This window comes from Eleutherodactylus coqui, chromosome 11 (assembly GCF_035609145.1).
Source record: "Eleutherodactylus coqui strain aEleCoq1 chromosome 11, aEleCoq1.hap1, whole genome shotgun sequence".
NCBI classification, from domain to species: Eukaryota; Metazoa; Chordata; class Amphibia; order Anura; family Eleutherodactylidae; genus Eleutherodactylus; species Eleutherodactylus coqui.
The window spans coordinates 43,829,137-43,849,626 of NC_089847.1; the positions used below are offsets into that span (position 1 = coordinate 43,829,137).

Consider the following 20,490-nt stretch of genomic DNA (forward strand, 5'->3'; position numbering starts at 1 on the left):
TGAGTGGGCACAGAGAGCCAGCTGAAGAGTAGTGATGTGTCCGAGCGCCAACTTTATGGAGACGCAGAGCAAGAACATGGAATCGGATGCATATAAAACATAATCTACATAACATGGTTTATGGGGCTCAAAGGTGATGCCAGGATCCCTTTAAGTTGTTGTACAATACACACAACCATTACATGACTGTATACCCGGCATTTCATAGCACTTATATGTGACACATCTGTAAAAGTATAATAAAAAGCATTTATTTTATTTACAACAAAATTTACAGCAACATAACCGAAGTAGTTGTTATCCCCAGAGAACATCCGCATCAGTGGAAGATGTTAGCAAATGTCCCGGTAAGCCAAGAATAACTGTGGCGGAAATGCCACCTAGTGGTCAGATTATCATAAAAAAGTTTTTTTTAACAGTGTTGATTTCACAAAGTGTTTCGATTTGAACAATTACATTTCTAATAGACTATGAAGATGGATGAATGATCATTTTATTCACTGCTTAAAGTAACGCATAAATCTCCACTTACAGAAAACGCAATGACACAACATTTCTGGATTACAGTATATGCTCGTTATTTCACTATGTCTCTGATGTAACGGTTATTGGGAAAAAAATGATGTTTACTAAGGGCCAAACAATGCTCCTTCAGTTCCTAAAATGTCAGGAGTATACCAGGGCTCATGTACACTTTCCATGGAGCTAGTTGGATCTTAAATTTATAGAAATAGACCCTGGGGTCTCTATTTTTAACCATTTGAGTTCTAAATTTAAAACTGGTTTAAACTTGAAGAGGAGCTAAGGTTACATTTCCTACTTTATACTAGTTATAAAATAAGTCATTTTGGAATTAACACCTGGTGCAAATAAAGTCACTGAACCTTTTTACAGAACCCAACTGGCAAAGGATACAAAAATGATTTGTTACATAGGCAGTAATATAAAAAAAAGAAATAGTTAAAAGAGAGGCAGATTAGCTTTAAAGGGAACCAGCCGTGTCCCAGCAGCACCACAAACTAAGTTATGTTGCAGTTAGGGGAGGTGACAGGAGGGTGATGTATTTTTTATACTCACCTGCTCCCGCGATACAGCTCTGTCACCGGTGAAGTCAGTGCGCAGCGCAAAAATCTTACTCTTTTCCAGTTCCTGTGCACGCTCTCTCATAGACTTGTATGGGAATGCATGCACAGGAATCTTAAAAGAGCCAGATTTTCATACATCATTCTTACTGGGTGACAGTGCTGGATGACGGGAGCAGGTGAGGATTAAAAAAATGTCACCCCCCATAATAACACAATAACTTAGTTGTGCTGTGGGGACAGGTTCCCTTTAAATTAGAAGTACAGCTTATATATTACATGATGTTTGTGAACGTTTAGGTCTTTTTTCCTGTACAAATGATGCATACTATAAATACCATTATCTACCCCCACATGACTATGTTCGATGCATATTGACTACACTAACATGGTTGGTGATCCATCCATCAGCCAGCAGCATGATGATCATGGATTTGGATAATTGTTCAGTGGTTACATTTACTCTCACAGAAGACTCACTCGTGATACGTTGCATTAGTTGATTACATATATGGCTATTCTGTTTTCAAAATGGCACTAAATTAGGATACTATACCAACAGGAATGCAAATGTTGGTAAATGCCACCAGTGTTTAAAGAGCAGCAAGAGTCTCGTATTATATAGCTTACTTTGAGTTCTGGGTGATTGATGAATGATACAATGGGACTTGAAGTCTCAGATTTAAAAAAAAGTCTAAGCATAATTAGCGTAAAGAATTATAGTAATAAGTAGACTCTTGAACAGTTTTGCTCAAGTATACACATAGTAATAAACATGCAACATTAAAAAATGTAAATGTCACCTTTGGGCCAGATTAAGAATATGCAAGAAGGTCAGTAGGAAGAATACAAAATCCTAATGAAATTTAAAAAAAATGAATTGCTTCCAACATTATAAAGATTGTTCCTGAAACTACAGTACAAAAGCAATAAAGACAAACTAATAAAGTTAGTAAACCAGTCTGTTGGATTTCTTCCCCAGTAGCGCTCCTCTACCTTCATGCATACAAACGTATTCGGAATCCATGTTACGTGGATCATGAATAGAGCACCCATAGAATCTATAAGCTTATACTGTAGTGCCATCTGCCTTTGGAAAAAACGGGCACACTCAATGTGAAGGGCCTAGGAGTCTGTATTATGGATCCTTATTACTAAGTAGCCACCACCATGTAACTTCACACACTCAAAAAAGTTTGGGAGTTGAGGCCCAGGCTGGCGATCACATGGTTGAATTTTTGGTCCATGCCAGGTTGGTCTACTGTGGGCCAAAATCCAAAGCAGATGTTTTGTAGATTTCCACTAGTAGGATTTTGTCTAGTTATTCTGCCAAATAAATGGACCTCCTTCTGTTTGCTTAACTACCTACATCTCATCTAAGAAACATAATTCAGTTGAATCTTCTATAATCTTCACTGTAGATCTGAGAACTTACTTTGCAGTTTTTGTAAAAGCAAATCAATCAGCCTCAAACAAAAAGTAGAAATAGTTTTAAATATTAAAGAGAAAAATTTATTAAAATTAATGCAGTGAACAAAGTTTAGTTTATGATTAGAATTTGAATTTACAGCAGAACTGGCCACATGAACACCTCCAGTTCAATCCCTCCCATTGACAAAGACCCTGCCTTGTAATACACCCAGCAACCACTGGGTACCAGTCTTTATACCAAATTGGTGCTCCAGAGGCTGGGATTACAATTGGGTATACATTGTAATATATATGGTGACCCAATTCTGCAATAATTACCATTTAAATAAACTTGCTGAAGAATAGCTACATTATAAGAAATTGTGAAATTAAATAGCATTTATCTTTGACAACATATTAAAAAGTCTGTTTTGCATTGGGCAGAGGTAATACTGAAATGTACATATACTGGGGTATGCCACCCCAGAAGGTAATGGTATCTTATGGTACCATTTATACAATTGAACTTATCACTACCAGCTTCCTAATCCAGTTTGATTGCAGCCTTTCATCTTTCTTGCACTTTTGGGGAACCTTGTCTTTTTCATTGTCCATCTTTTCAGTGCACCTTCATGATTGACCTTTCACAATATAATGAGGCTTCTGTTAGATGTCCCCACTTAAACTTGAGCTACATGACAACTCCTGACATGCATGTGCTTGGTAGGGGTAATCATGTGACCTAAGGGCTCATTCATTTACATTGACGGAGGTATAATTCACTGTAACATACTTTCCATAACGCAGCCAGGACAACCAACGCCAACAGTCCAGTTAACCTGTCGGAGTGCAGCGTTGCTAGCTGTTGCTAGCACATCAAATGCCTTTAGCATGTGCTTTGAATGCCCCACACATTCTTCACTTATAAGCCTATTATGACTTTTCTGTGCTATTCAGTGGCTTATTACTTTTCCATTGGTCTACTTATTAAAATACTATCCTTACCACATGCACTAGTCTTCTAACTACATTTAACGATTAAACAGGTCTCCGCCAAGTAGATCACACTTATCTTCTGCTGTTGGCATCACTCCCACGATCAAGTTGACTACGGGTCTTTTGACATGGGCAGACCAATCTGCTCATGGGAGTGACTGACGACCAACAATGAGCATGTTGGTCAACGCTTGTTAATAAGTATTACGCAGGAAGATGATCTGCAGTATGGGGATGAATGATCATTAATATAATTGTTCATTCCCATACTGCTGTTATTGGTCAGCTTCACATCTCCTGTTTACACGGCGAGATACGCAGCCAACCAGCAAATACTTTAATGCTTGGACAAATGTGATAATCAGCCAACAAACATGGAATTACTTGCTCGTCAGCTAATCATTGGCACATTTACACTGCCTAGTGAATGGGCAAATGAAGATTCAGGCAATTATTGGTGCCTGACATTCGGGCATTGTATAAGGCCCTTAATATGTGGAAAAGCAGGAGATAATTTTGAAAAAATGTACTATAAGGCAATGTTTGTCCTTAGCCTTCCAAAATAAACAGGCAAAGGTGTCAAATTTTGCTAGAGCCAAATATAAATATTACATTTCTAATTTCCTTGCTAGATATCTTGAAAATCGTGAAATTCTTTGGATTCAACAAAAATTTAAAATTTACCCTTTGACTCATGCCCATGTCTACAACTTATGCTTAATACACAAATTACATTTCCTAATTACTTTTCAAAAGTTTCCAGTAATAGTCAACTTGTATGTATCACAGACAAACTTTCCAAAACCTAACATTTAACAATTAATTCAGTATTCATCATGCTTCAAACCTCTAGAATATTTATTCCTCAAGATAACCTACATCAGATACAAACATATATACAATAATGGGTTATTTATTGTACAGTGCTTTTTGTATTATATACCAGAAGGAGCGGTATTGTCATGTTGGCTATAACAGCTTAACACATGACAACTGGGTTGTCTTCTCTTTCATCAAAAAATACTTTTTTAGGGGCTTCATCGCTATTAACACTTTGACCTTTGTGTGAAAGTAAGTCGTCAGCTCATCATAGGACACGGCTTAATTATAAACACTGGGAATTCATTAAGAAATTATGCAGAATATAAAGGGGTTACCTTGGATTAAAGAAAAGGTCTAGTTTTTTCTAAAATAGCGCCATTACCTTCAATGGGATGTTTCAGGGATTGGAGCTCAGTCCTGGTCACTTGAATGAGGACCACCTGTGATACCAGTCCTGTACAATACCTTTAACCTCTACATAACAATACAGGCATATATCCATAAAAGATATCCTATTAGATCCAATGGTTCACTTTGTTTAGCATCCAGTAGGAGAACCCCTTTATTCTAGTGATTCTTTTTATAAGTATAGAACATTGATAAGAAACATCTATGGTAAGCCTGGCAATCATCTCTAAGTGCCTACCACCAAGACCTTTTTTCACTACTTCAATCCATAATACAAGAAACTTAACAGGGTCCCAAGGTCAGCTTTTGGTTTTCATGATTGGCTTAACATAAATTTTTGCTCATTTGCATATTACGGCAAAACAGTTCCAGGAGCTTATACCAGTCGCATAAGCATGGGGGCCAAAAGGAACATCTTGAATATAAACTTTTATTTTAAAAGTATTTTATCATTTTAAATAAGCATAGGGGGAAGATGGTACTGGAGGCCTCAGGGACCTTTCGCACGTGTGGAATACTTCTGCCAGATGCATCTAAAGACGTACCATAATCTGCTGCTATGGATTTCCACTCCATGACTTACATGTATACATGCAGATTTTGGTGCAGAAGTTTCTGCATCTTTGGGTACATCTTGCAGAAATATTCCACATGTGTGAAAGGTCCCTTAGGAATACTGATCAGAAAACCACATTCATCAGTTCTTCATCAACTGTGAGGTGCCCCCCATTTATTGGTGAGGCATAGCTGGAAAGGCAGTTTGAACATAAGCTGCACAATGCATTCATTGGCTTGTTAATAGAGATGAGCGAGTATACTCGCTAAGGGCAATTGCTCGATCGAGCATTGTCCTTAGCAAGTATCTCCTCACTCGGCAGAGAAGGTTCGGGTGCTGGCACGGGTGACAGGTGAGTTGCGGCAGTCAGCAGGGGGGAGCAGGAGGGGGAGAGAGGGAGAGAGAGATCTCCCCTCCGTTCCTCCCCGCTCTCCCCCGCAGCTCCTCGCCCACCGCCGGCAGCCGAATCTTTGCTCCCGAGCGGGCAGGTACTCACTAAGGGCAATGCTCGATCGAGTAATTGCCCTTAGCGAGTATACTCGCTCATCTCTACTTGTTAACATAATGGACTCCTTTTTGTCATTATGTTAATGTTATACTGGGTTTATGAAAGAAATAAAAATAGATTCATATTTATTTTTAATCTTGGCATGGACTTTGACCGCTGCTACCAAGTCCCAGGCATCACCATGTTCTGGCTGTTGCAGTCCCAATAGGAAAAGTTTAAAAATATTTTGAGACCTAATAATTAGGACTTCTTCCCTGTGTATGTATTGTTCCTCAAAATCACAAGAACTTTAGAAATATCTTTTAAGCATTTATCCAGGATTAGAAAAAAAACTTAGCTGCTGTCTTCCAAAAAAATAGTACGATGGCTGTCCACAGGTTGTGTGGGGTATTATAGCTCAACCCCATTCTCTTCAATGGAGCTGAGCTACAATACTAGACAAAACCTGTGGACAGGGGCGGTAGCAGGGGCATAACTATAGGGGATGCAGGGGTTGCAGTTGCTCCCGGGCCCAGGACCCGTAGGGGGCAATAAGGCCCATCTTCTCCATACAGTAAGCCTAGTAGTATGAATAAAGCATTATAGTTGGGGCCCTGTTACCGGTTTTGCATTGAGGCCCAGGAGCTTCAAGTTATGCCTCTGTTGTGTTGTTTTTTAAATGAAAGCAGACATGTTTTTCAGTCCTGGACCTGAGAAAGTACTCATGATGAAGGAAAATATCACTGATGCAGGGGATTACATTTCAATTTGTTCCATGCAATTTACAAGATTGGATTTTGGAAAAAAATGTAACTGAGAACTTATTACAATGCTATGGTTATTCTTCTTAAGGAAACATTCCACTTTTATCTCAGCAGTGGCTCTGCAGGGCCACGCTTTATAATCAGAGACCAGTGACCATACTATTCCATTGGAGACCCATACGATTCCATTGTATAATCTTAGAGAACCCCTTTAATTCCATCGTGAACTTCATGAAAATTCCATCATGTAGGCACACGGCAATACTAAAAGCTGGAACCCAATTGCATGTGCTGTGAACTACTGAATGATTCCCAGGATACCAATGTTTCAATGCAAAAAAAAGGATGAAAAGAAGGAAAAGTTTACCAAATAGAAGGATCGTTGATCCAAGGAGTTATTCTGATTTGGAGTTGAGGAGTTTTTTTCCCCCTCAAATGAGGAAAGTTGGCTTCTACCTCATGGGAAGTGGGGCTTGCCTTCGATCAACAATATACAATATAGGCTGAACTGGATGGACATGTGTCTTTTGTCAGCTTTACATACTATGTATGTTAAAAAGATATTTACTTTCACCTTTTATCATTTCAGATCTCTTAGGCCAGGTTCACATCTGCCCTGGAACCTTCGTTCTGAGGTTCCATTGCATATTCGGCACAAAATACCGGAAGAAATAGCGATTTTTCTTCCGGTAAAATGATGGGTAGGTGAGCGGAAACAGAACGGGCCCCATTATAGTCAATGGGGTCCGTTGGGCACTTTTCAGTTTCATAATAAGACAGACTCATTCGGCCAGGGGATTCTCCTTTCCTGCTTTCCGAATGGAGCATGAACACAGAACCCCCGATGCAGATGTGAAGGCAGCCTTATGAAAACAGAATCTGCAGCTTATACATAGGTTACACTTTTGCAGGGAACTTTACTTGCTTATTAATGATTACAGGAATACAACGCAAGAGCACAACATAGAAGCTCCTAGAAAGGTTGTTATAAGCCTCCCTCCCCCCAAAAAAAATTTCAGCTCAAGTTCTATGACGCTCTGAATGTGACATCACAGCTTGCCTTAAAATCCATTCAAATAGTATGTAACTCAAAACCTCCATAAAGTTACTAGCTTTTAGTGAACTGACATTTGAAGTCCTACAACTGGTTCAGTATGGCTGCCTTTAATATAAAATTTCCCTAACTAGCTTTTTCTGTGTGAGAAACAGTAACCTGTTACCAGGGACAGTCCTATTATCTGCTTTATTTTCATTAAGTGGAACATAAAGAAAAAGACAGAAAAAAAAAGAAATTAAATATACTCCTTCACAATTCAGGTTTTTTTTCCATCATAAATGGGAATTTTGCCCTGGAAACAGCAAAGTTTTTAACACAAGATTCTGTTATAATACATAGAAACTCTTTGAAATAAAATAATTATAATAATTAAAAAAAAAGAACAGAATGCTACAAATAACCAAACCACAGATTTGTTTAAACGCAAAAAAAGTACCTGAGTGTATATATAATATACTTTTATATAAATTTATATATATTTATACTATATACCTGATAAAAAGAAAAAAAAAAAACAAAGACAAGACTCTGGCTATTGAGAAGAACCTAGAAAGGAATTAGGATGTTGCTTATTACACTTTGAAATATTCAAATACTGGTAACCATATGCAAAGCAACATAATGAGCTCCCCTATACTGGGGCGGGAGAAGAAGTCATGTGATCTCATGATTATAAAGATGGTCAACTGGAAAGCCCTTGTGATCAGCTGTTACCATTGAGGGGGTGAATATGTAAGTGCCCGTTTTACCTGCAGTGTAGCTGCAATGCACCTTTTAAAAACAAAGTATTACAATCAATGGGCATCAGTTTTTCAATGAAAGCCTGAAGTCAATTCAGAGTTGAGACTTGAGGATCGTGGCCATAGCTAGTAAATGGCAAAATCTCTAAGAGGTCACTTCTTTTAGCCAAACCTTTCAGATGCCTCAGACTTTGACAATTAATACAGAATACCATAAATTCTTATTACTTCCACCTATCTACAGTCTCCATGTTGATAAAGACAACTTAAAATTACTGTACATATAAATATCACCAATGATCTAGAAACAGTTAAGAAAAGTGAAGAATGTTGGCTTTTTTTTGTGTTCATAAGGTAAACAGTTAACATATGGACAATATATATATATGCCACTCGGGTCTACCCGCCTCAAAGTCAAACTACAAATAATACTAGAGGTAGTGTGCCGTTTGTGGGGATTTTTTCGCTATTTATTTTCTGGTGTCCAAAACCCATCAGAGTTGATTAGTTAAAGGCGTGTGTGCAAACAGTCTGAATGTTAGATGAATAAACATCACTGAATGTTAATCTTCCACGGCAGGTCCAAATTCTAAGAAGTGCTTGGTTGAGTTCAAAATATATTTAACAGTATCCACCAGTGGGTTTTTGGGTCCGCTTTGCCATTTTACAATGATATCGTTCCTAAATTGTATGTCAGGCAACAAAGCAACTTCACTTTCAGAACAGGCACCAAATTTTGAAGTTCTTCTCAGGATGTGGAGTAAATGGACTGATTTATGTTTGGTAGAAATGATGATAGTGGTGGTGATGCTCATGGTGATGATGATGCTCATGTCTTTGTATCAAGTGTCCATTGTGACCATCATACAACAGCACGCTTGGCAAATCCCTCACGTGCTCTTTTTCCACTACGTTAATAGGTGACTGGAAAGCTTTGCACATCTGGTGGCCTTCCTTGGTTTTCTGCTTGCTCTTTCTATGAGGTTGCTGAGGTGGTAAAGGGTGGTAAGCATAGCTCTGGCCCATAAGTGCAGTTGGGGAAGTCACAGGAATTTGCATACCGTGGATGGTTTTGCTCCTTGTTGTCCTTCCTGGTTGACTGTTTAATGCTGTTACATTCTTGTTTGAAGCTTTGGGACTTCTGACAGAATGTTTGTTGGATTCTTGACTTCGTTGTCTTTGCTGAAGTTCTACCATCTTTGGATGAGAAGGGTCTAGTAGACTGAAATGTCCAGGATCCAACGCTTGAGACCTTCTCTGGTGTAGATGAAGAGTTTCTGGTTCATGGGAACGAGACCTCATTTGATTGGAGGCTCTTGCATGTGGATCTGGTTTTTCAGCTGTTGCAGAACCTGCAAAATTAATTAAAAATTAAAATGAGCTTTTACCTCAGATATATATATTTTTTTTTACAAAAATCAGCCAATTATTCATCAATAACACGTGGTATGCAGTTCTTTTTTAAAACGTGTACCAATTTACATAATTTTATTTAATTTGTAATACTTGTAAAAATAAATATGTCTGTAGAATCCATTATAACACGTAAATACTGCCTTTAGGGCATAACTTAGTAACATGGTTTGTAAGGCTGTAAAAAGACATACGTCTATCGAGTTCAGCCTTGAGGTGGTGCCCATTTTCCTCATTTTAGGAAAAAGATTCTTGCCAACTCCAAATATGGCAATCGCATAAATCTCTAGATCAACGACTACTCTAAACTAATCTAGTAACTATAACATGTAATATTGTTACACTGAAGAAAAGGGTCCAGGCCTCTTTTGAACTCTTCAAGCAAATATACCATACCCATTTGTTCAGACAGAGCTCCATAGTCTCACGGCTCTTAAAGAACCCCCTTTTATGTTCATGTAAAAATCTTCTTTCTTCTATAATCTGCCTCACGAAGAGAATGCAGCCGACAGTGGTGGTATTGAATGCATCACTTTGCAGTTTGCGGTTGAAGATTGATCATCTCTCCTCTTCTTGCCTCTCTTCCGGTCAACACAGGCAGTCACATGATCGGGACCATTGGCATTTGTCACAGTTGGCCAATCCCCAACCACAAACAGTGAAGTGATATACTCAATGCCACCACTATGAGCTGTATTCTCTTCATGAAATAAGACTTTAGATGTAGATAATGCCCCCTCACTGTTACATTACATACTAAGAATAATGATTGATGATTAGTTCTGAGCAATTAGTGGAATAATACGTTCAAGTGAGCACTGGGTTGATTTTACAAAAATCATTGCGAGTCGGACTCTATTAAAGTCAGTGGGAGTACAAATCAAGTTCACTAATTTGCCCTCCAGAAGGTCCCAAATGCAGCAAAAGCCCCCCAAATTGCATGAGAGTACACATCCAGAGAACACAATGCTCCTCCCAAAAATTGCTCAAAATAGTGTACAGTGGTGTTGGGGTCAATTGAAAACAAAAGAAGGTCCACATAGGATCTCCTAGATCAAAAATTGTGCTAAGGAAGACAGCAGGCGTGGTGCTGGTTTTAAAAGTAATGTCATACATTTTACCAGGGGAAATTCTGCAAACACTCAAGCATGGGCCTGCTCCAAGGAACAGCTGTAGAGCTGTGCCCATGGTATATATGGCTAGGTCACGTGACTCAGCCATCTAATTAAATTGCTGCCCACATGCAAGATGGAGGACACATTTCTTGACATCAGCAAGATGCCATGGCTGCCGATTGACTTCATGCTAATCCTCTGCAGCAGGCATTATTGGAAATTCGATTTTCCAGCGATCTGACAAAAATCAGTTCTGACTAATCCGATTTGATTATGCGAAAATTGGGATGATTTAATCGCCTTGCCGATCATAAGTAACACGGTTGTTGATACATTCATAACAAAGGTCAATCACCACAAATAAGGATATAAGGAAATGTTATATCCCTATGACGAGTCCATCCTCATATTGAACAGCTATTTCGTAGTCTAATACACAGCTAAATATCCAGGAATAAATAACTTAAAATTTTAGAGTTAACTAAATTTATTGGACCAGCTGTAAAATAATTTTTGGTCACTAGCCAAAATCTTCAGTAGAGATTAGAGATGAGCGAACGTGCTCGGCCCCGCCCCTTTTTCGCCCGAATACCGCGATTTTCGAGTACTTCCGTACTCGGGCGAAAAAATTCGGGGGGCGCCGTGGCGGCGCGGGGGGTTGCAGCGGGGAGTGGGGGGGAGAGGGAGAGAGACAGGGCTCCCCCCTGTTCCCCGCTGCTACCCCCCGCACCGCCGCGCCTCTCCCCGCCCCCCGGCGCCCCCCGAATCTTTACGCGCGAGTACTGAAGTACTCGAAAATGGCGGTACTCGGGTGTGTAAGTACTCATTACGAGTACGTTCGCTCATCTCTAGTAGAGATCTTATAATAATTTATCAAAAAAATGTCCCTCCTTTTTATTTGTTACTACTATTTGAAATCCTCTTTTTGTATATATTAAGGTTGCTGGATATTTTTATGGTTGAAAAAGGCTTTAAAAATGTTTTACATACAACATTTTAAGTGGCGTTCTATCGGGGAATATTAAATGTGCTATAAATAGAGATGAGCAAGCGTACTCATTAAGGACAGATACTCGAGTGAGTATCGTCCTTTTCGAGTACCTGCCTGCTCGCCCGCAAAGATTCGGGTGCCGGCAGGGGGTGGCGGGGAGATCTCTCTCTCTCTCTTCCCCCTGCTCCCTCCTGCTCACTCCCGCAACACAGCGCTCACCCCCGCTGCCACCCCAATCTTTGTGGGCGAGTGGGCAGGTACTCGAAAAGGAGAATACTCGCTCGAGTATCTGTCCTTAACGAGTACGTGCGCTCATCTCCAGCTATAAACTGTGCGCTTTTTGGCTCCATTCTTTTGCACTTGTCATTCATTTTTTAAGTCAGTTACTTCTTCTTTGCAATAGCAACATTGTGCCGTTTGGCATTTTTTCTAGCATTTTTGCATAGATTTCTCCATAGGATGTGAAAAATCCCAGAACAAAAAAAAATTTGCTTAAAAAATGTGTTATTACACAAAAGCCACCAAGAAGACTTTTAAAAAACGCACGTACCATTTACAAACAGAAACAAAAAAGTGTTTGTGGAGGAAGCCATAATTTCTTTTTATGACAACTGTGCGGTTTTATTGTATCTCTCATTTCCACAAAACTGAATTCTTTGAGTTCTTGAGTTCTTTGAATGTATACAGTCCCAAAATATACGACTAACTAGTGCTAGTGCTCCCACAGAGGAGGTAAAATGAGAGGTTTCTTTTTATATTTTTCCAATTGCGTCCAACCACACGTGAGTTACTTATATCACCCATAATTCTAAAACTTCTGGGATAGAGGCACTTTCAGACTTTATGCACATAGCAGGGCCAGTATGGAGCGCTCAGAGTCCTCTAAACTGCGTGCTTTGAAGCTGTAAGTACTTCATGTCACCTTATTGTACATCTGTAGACTGACAAGCTATGGAGATATTCTCTTCTAGAAGCATTACTTCTAAGGGAGAGTATCTCTGTAATACCGCATATGATGGAACATACTGTAGCACATTTTTTTACTGTCAGATTAACCCAAGAGAAAAGAAATGCTGTGTGCCGCCATAAGAAATTTAAGGCATATAGAGCTATAGGGCCTCAGTCTGTATTGAGATGTCATGGCTACATGCAACGCATTACAGAGGAGTAAGCATGATCCCTAACTTTACACCAAGATCAATTTTACGAGCATTTGTTTTCTTTATTAAAGGGGTTGTCCCACGCCGAAACGTTTTTTGTTTTTTTTTCAATAGCCCCCCCTGTTCGGCGCGAAACAAACCTGATGCAGGGGTTTAAAAAAAAACAAAACGGATAGTACTTACCCGAATCCCCGCGCTCCGGTGACTTCTTACTTACCTTGCGAAGATGGCCGCCGGGATCTTCACCCACGGTGGACCGCAGGTCTTCTCCCATGGTGCACCGTGGCCTCTGTGCGTTCCATTGCCGATTCCAGCCTCCTGATTGGCTGGAATCGGCACACGTGACGGGGCGGAGCTACGAGGAGCAGCTCTCCAGCACGAGCGGCCCCATTCAGAAGGGAGAAGACCGGACTGCGCAAGCGCGTCTAATCGGGAGATTAGACGCTGAAATTAGACGGCTCCATGGAGACGGGGACACTAGCAAAGGAACAGGTAAGTGAATAACTTCTGTTTGGCTCATATTTAATGCACGATGTATATTACAAAGTGCATTAATATGGCCATACAGAAGTGCTGAACCCCACTTGCTTTCGCGGGACAACCCCTTTAAGATGGTCTATAGTCTAAAATACAACATGAGGCCATATATGTAAATATCATGCTGAAATCCAGATATAATAGGGGTATAATCTTTAAATTATTACTGCTGGTTTGGTTTTTGTTTGTGGCTGGAAAGGTTTTCCCTGAGTGTTGAAGGAACTGCAGTGGCCAACAGAACTTTTGGAAGTTATTGTTTTTTTATGTGGGACTAGTGCCATAATCCCTAGTTGTGTGGTTGTGATTGTTAATGTCCTAGTGTTGCTGTTTATTTCGTGTATTAATGGCTCTTCTGCCTTTAAGAGGAAAAGGTCTCTGGCTGCAGCTACTGTTGGTAGCAATCGGGGAACCTCAACTGGTGGTGGCCATCAAACACCACTTTATTCAGGAGGCCTCTTACCCATTTGTCTTACTTTATATGTATGGAATACTGATTGCCCTGCCCCAAGTATGTTTTGCTTTAGCTTTAAAGTGACAGTCCAGTTGTGGGATAAACGTCTGTCCTGAGACTGGAGAATAGAAGGGGTATATTACCTGTAGTTAATTTTGTTGGCCATTCCTCAGTTCCACCAGTTCAGGGTCTTGTTTTCAGGCAGCCAAGATGGTGGCTGCTCTGTTTAGACTACCTAAATTGCCCATAGTTCATTGGTAGTGTTAGGAATACCAATGCATTATACCTGGTTTGCGATTGGTCAGCACTGTGCCCATGTGATTTGCACTGACCAGTCATAGAGCAGTGTCATAGACCATAGTGTAGTTAGAAAATGTCGATAGCCATATCGGCTGTTCATAAATGGGACACTGAACTGGCAGAACCGAACAATGGCTTACAAACTCAGCTACAGGTTATATACCCCTTGCCACTCTCCAATTTTGGGACAGGATTTTGTCCCAAAACTGATTGGTCACTTTAATGCATATTCATGTTCTTTCTCTGTTTGGTGGCACTCTAGTGCATTGCAAGTATTGCATATAGTTATGGTGTAACATGGTGGTTAATGACTCAGTCTCAGTCCAAGTAGTTTGATATAATACGACACCTGGAGGGATAAGCCCCTGCGCAAAGTTATGTATGGGTAATGTAATGCAAAGTAATGTAAAGAAGCCCATGAGTAGTACAGTGATGCTGATGTAGACTGGACTTCCTGTAGGGACAGTGTTGATATACACCACTTGCCATCAGAGGGGTGAGCTTAGCTATCCCCTGGTCTGAGTGATATAGTGGGCCAATGTGATTTTTTTCCCATTTTTGGCATCATTTGGTATGGAATCAGTGCACTGTCCAGTTACAAAAGTCTGGCGCAGGTTGGATAGTGGGAGCAGATGGAGTGGCTGAGTGTAGGTGATCTGAGTAGCCCTACGTAAGTGACCCAGGAATGAAGTGGGCATAGTTATACACTACAGTTCAGTGGCTATTCATTGCATCCAACAGCAAGTGAAAGACTGACTAGCCAATTCCAGTACCTAGGAAGAAACTCAACTTTTTTTTTGTATATTCAACCGCCAACTGTGTCTTGTGTTAATGCAGTGAAGTAACCATTAACATTCTGAACCAGTTGTATCCATTAAGAGTCTGTACCAGGCGTAACAGCCAAGCAAGTTATTTTCAATAAAGAAGTAAATTTTTAGATGAAATTGCCTTTTGTCTATTACTCCTGTGCCATTTGTGTGTGAACTTAACCCACTCAGCCCTAGTACAAATCATGGGCCCATTATAGTTTACTACTTTGCTTAAAGCCTAGGTATAGGCAGCCATTTTTCAATACTGTGGTGCCTCCTTAACCACAGCATACATTTACATTGGCAAAAGGGGCCACTCTGCCCTCAAGTAACTAGAATCCAGAATGCTTTATTTTTTCCAATTGTCATGCTTTTTTGGAAACCGGTGTAGTCACCTTCTTTGTCAAATAAATGCTTATACCAGGATCCTATATTGTTGGTGTATCCCAGATCTGTTTCTCTCCGTCATGCCACTTATGTTTTTAATCAAGGATTAAGGCCCATTTACAAAGGACTAGTGTCGGGCAAACAATGCCCAAAACTCATGCCTGCGTCTCTGCGCTCCCTTGCTCCTGGAGGGGGGCGGGGGAGCGAGAGTAGAGAGATCTCCTGCACTGCCCTGACCCCCTTCTGGCTGCTCCGTGTGCGAGCCAGCTCTGCTAGCTCCCGTGCTCCTGCGGGAGACACAGGGACGAGACACAGTGCCCGACACTCGTCCTGTAAATGGGCCTTAATGCTTGATTAAAAACATAAAAGTGGCATGACAGAGAGAAACAGATCTGGGATACACCAACAATATAGGATCCTGGTATAAGCATTTATTTGACAAAGAAGGTGACCACACCAGTCTCCAAAAAAGCATGGCAATTCAGTAGCGGCCACTGGTGGTCACTGGTGGACACTGGTGGTCAAGCCTGTTAACAAGCAGCCACCGAAAATGGGGTGTAGATCAGCGTTTGCTGTGATTAATCACATATAACGAAATTAAACAAATTGTGTCAAGTCTTAATGAATCCTCCAGGCTGCGTTCATACAGTGCAGTTTTAAAAAGAAAAAAAGTTCAATAAAAAGTTCAAATTTCCCAAACTCCCTAAAGAATAATAGCAAACGGAAAGTCTGGTTTTCACTAGCTTCGTTCATTCTAATAAGGACCAAGGAAAAAAAGAATGTCCTACTTTCTCCTGTCCACAGATATTCCCTAACTCCATAGAAATGGTTGATCTCTTTGTGAACTTTTCCCTGATTCCACTCCTTTTCATATTTTCCGGCAGTAAAATCTCAGCCATACACACCTGGCCCAAATCTTGAAGTGTAGTTTTCTATTCCAGCAAGATCCAAGTAGTGGTTTCTCCGTTCAATGTTCTCATCCACACACTGCCGGAGACATTCAGTCTGTTCTGTTTCATTTTCAGCTGGGTTATGTCTACAGGAGATAACAAAGAACAGGATACATCTGGGAACCACTCACAAAACATCTATAAACAGATTAAAGCATCTGCAGAGACATTATTTTTTACAAGCTGGAGGATTTTTTTTCGAGCATTCTGCTGTCTGATCATTTCTTTTTGGACTTTGCCTTAAACAGTGAATTTTATCCCAGACCTGATTAGTATATAACATTCAGCATCTGAAAGCCCCATTATATAAATGCACCGCTCTTTGATTCTCTAATTATTGTTTTGGAGTTTCCATGAAGAAATACTTCACATTTAGGGGTAGAAGCAGCACTTACGGCATGGGATTCCATTCAGTATGGGTAAAAAAATGCAACCCTTGTCTACTTTCACACAAGTTTAAAACCGAGGCAATTTTAATCTAAAGTGCTTTCCCTATATGCATGTACTTCGAACATGTAATGCAAATGGAAGATGATACAATGCGTCTATAGCACCACCTATTAGAAGGTAGCTTTCCTACAAGTCAATGACCGGCCTTTAACATGACTGGGAATACAAGCCAAAACTAGAGTTTTCTCCAGAAGGAAAAGATAACCATGTACAGACAGCCTGTTTTAGGGTTTTCGCCTGTTAAATAGGTGTTGCTGCCAAGACATTGTAACATATACATTTGAAGAAGTTGCCAAGGAAAAAAATTAAATTGAAATCCTTTCAGCATAGTGGAAAAACATTGAAAAGGCATATTCACCTCACCCAATTTCCCTCCGTTCCCTTTCCCCCACTGCTCTTTATTTCCTCAATCATTGCAGCCAATGACTAGCAGTCAATGATTGACTGCATCGGTCACATGTCCCTGTATTAGGTCGGCATAGTCATAGCAGAAGGCAAAGAGCCATAGGAGACTATTGGAACGGGTGATTGGGTAAGTAGAGTTTGGCCCTTTTTTTTATACTATGGTGAGTAGAGATAGATTTAATTTATTTTCCTCGGAAAACCCCTTTTAGTCTGTGGCTTATTACATTTACAGCAGATACATCCATATATTATCCATATTAAATCAGTATAGCATATATTTCTAAGGGACGACCTGATGTACTTTCTATTCCTTCTATGGATACATTCTATCAGTACTATGGATCCATAACCCATGATACGAAGATATATTGTGAATGCTTAGTCTGCAAATTGACATATACAACTGGTGGAAATTGAAAGTGTAATTCCAGAGTTCCAAAAATGTATAAAATTTGGATCAAAGGATCTCCATATGAACGGTATTGAATAATAACAAAAGAAGTATGTGAATTAGTATGGAAATGATGGGGCCCTTTGATATGCAAAATACTACATTGTTTTAATTTATAAGTCTTAAAGTGTGTTACATAAGAAGGTCACTTTTTTGTCCAAAGATTGTAGGTGACCAGTTATTCCAAATCGTAGCATTGGAATTCTGTATACTCTTATGTCTGACAATGAGCGAGGTTGGATAGTTGAAACGGGGTCATCATATTGTGAGATCTCTAAAGGACTGGCTGTAGTGCAATGTCAGTACAGAGAGTGGTTACTTAGTGGATGCAGTAAGGATCCAGTATTTGAAGACCTGGCACAGGTCCACCAGAAGACTGCCAAATTATGCGTATGGCAGTTGCTGATAGATGGGCGACGGCAGCATAGAGCTGAGCAGTGGTTGGAATCAGAGTCACCCTATGAACAATTGTAAACCAATCGCTCGAAGCTGGGTTTCATTCTCCGACCCCCATACAGGGTGTTCTGTTAACACGATTTCACTGCCAGCAACGGCTAACCTGGTGCTCTGCTAGATGCAAGTGGACACATGAATGGAAAAAAGTTGTTTGATGATTAGTTTTGATTCTCTCTGGGGCAACGTGATAATCATCAACATATCCATTGGCATTTTGGAGAAAGGGACCACCCTACCGTGATTTCAGAGTCCAACCCCTGGTGTCATAGTTTGGGAGGGGCAATGATGACAGCAGGATTGAGTTGGTGGTTGTTGAAGCTACATGATTGCCTGTCCGTATGTTGACAGAGTGGTACACCTTGTTGTCATATCACCATCCAAATGGTATCTTCCAACAAGATAATACCCATCCACATACTGCAACCATCACAAGACACCCCTTGTAAGGCGTCACAACCACGGATTAGCCCAACCCGTTTCTAGATTTATTCCCAATAGAGCATGTCTGAGACTTCACATGGCCACCCACCACAAACTGTACAACAACTGAATACACCGTTCATGCAGGCATGAAGAGACATACCCCAAGAAAATATCAGAACACTTATAGATTCAATGTCTGCAAGGATCAAAGAGTGTATAGGTGCTCATCATGGGCCCACATCTTACTGAAACCTCTACTGACCAGTTATAAACTTCGATTCATTCCAATTTGCTGTCATTTATTGCGGGTATGACTCTGTACACATCTACCATGTTTCACGAAGTTCCATGAATTCCTTCTGGGTGTAACACTTCCAATTTCCACCAGTGTAGGTTTGTGTGAAACGAGAGTGTGCATTTTAGAGCATAATATGGTGCACCAGATGGAATTGTATTGTGCTCCCCATTGTTTGGTGCTGACTGAATTGTTATAATGAATTATTTTTTTCCTCTAAAACCATTGAATATGGTGTTTCTAGGTGGAAACTCGGTCCTATCTACAGAAGGCGATAGAGCAAGCTGTAATTTTTTTATGAATTATAGACTTTGCATGAGTTTGCCATCAAAGTGGTATGCATAGCCGCATTGAAATGCAGCGACACTATAACCTGGATCCATGCAATATGGAGTCCAAATACGCTGGTTTATACAAGACTTTCATCCAATCAAGAAAATAATTACAATTTTATTGGTCAACTCATTAGAGTGCTTCACTTTAGTCTGCTTTTGAAGATTACTACATATATAAATATTAGTCCAATGATTGATGTAAGAATTTCCATGAGCATAAAAGAGGAAATCTTCTAACAGCCGTTGCACGCCTGTTGCCTATTCATTCTCATTATAATGTTGAACAATGATTCTGCAGCAAAGCCCTGAACGGTGTTGGCAATGCTTAGAACGTCATCTGAAAGCTATTCCCAATGCTTTTCTTCTTTCTAGCATAACATATTTTAACTTTCAGACATAACACTCCCTTTTATCTTCTCCTTTATCTGCCTTCACCTTCCATATATCTTGAACATGGCAAATCTCACGACAGTCTACTCTAGCTTCTGAAGGCCATAGGATACTTTTATCACAGAGGAAAGGCTAATCCAGCGCCAGGAGTCTCTCCACATAGAGACCCCGTGCAGACACAAGAGCTACAGCCATGCTTGGAATGTAAGACAACAAGGATCTGAAGGCATCAGCTGCTGCCAACATAAATATTCTTGGAAGATCTTGGGACCCTTCCTTTCATCTCAGTTAACTACTAGATATGTTATGTTATAAATCTGTGCTGAGTAAGATATCATTACTCTTCAGCAGTTCAACATTAGGTGAAAAGAGCTATTGATGTCCTGCCTCTTTTTAACAAGTCTGAATTGCAAAGCAGCAAACGTGTATTAACTTGTCATTATCGGTAGACGACTATATATAAAAACTGAAGTCTATAATTCACCTTGAAGAACTACGTTGTTTCTTAAGATCTTCATTCACTTTGCTTTCACTTCTGTATCTTCCATTCTGTATCTCTGTAATTATACAAACTATTATTCATAAGCCTGACATACAGCTAATTATAAAGGCTATCTACAGACATAGACGTTAACATTACACACCAAAACTCCCTAGATATTATAATATTTAAAAAAAAACAAAAAAAAACTCCATTTAAAGGGGTTGTGCCAAATTATAAAGTTATCCCCTATCCACTGTGAAGGGGGTTCCGGTTGGTCGCAGAGTGAATCGAGTGGAGGTTGTGCAGGCACGCCATCGCTCCATTTATTTCAATGACAGCACCGGAGATTGCCGAAGTGCTTGATTG

General features: G+C 40.1%; 1 protein-coding gene across 1 annotated transcript in view; it reads right to left on the bottom strand.

Annotated features, from left to right (window-relative positions):
• Window positions 1-229: 229 nt before the first annotated feature.
• The window catches only part of NKD1 (NKD inhibitor of WNT signaling pathway 1), a 94,560-nt gene continuing 74,299 nt past the window's right edge, over window positions 230-20,490 (bottom strand). The window contains exons 8-10 of the mRNA XM_066583958.1: window positions 20,125-20,197; window positions 16,391-16,521; window positions 230-9,674 (exon numbers count right to left, since the gene is read on the bottom strand). Of these exons, the coding sequence (XP_066440055.1) occupies window positions 9,097-9,674; window positions 16,391-16,521; window positions 20,125-20,197 (782 nt within the window). The 3' untranslated portion in view covers window positions 230-9,096. The remainder of the gene's footprint in view (window positions 9,675-16,390; window positions 16,522-20,124; window positions 20,198-20,490) is intronic.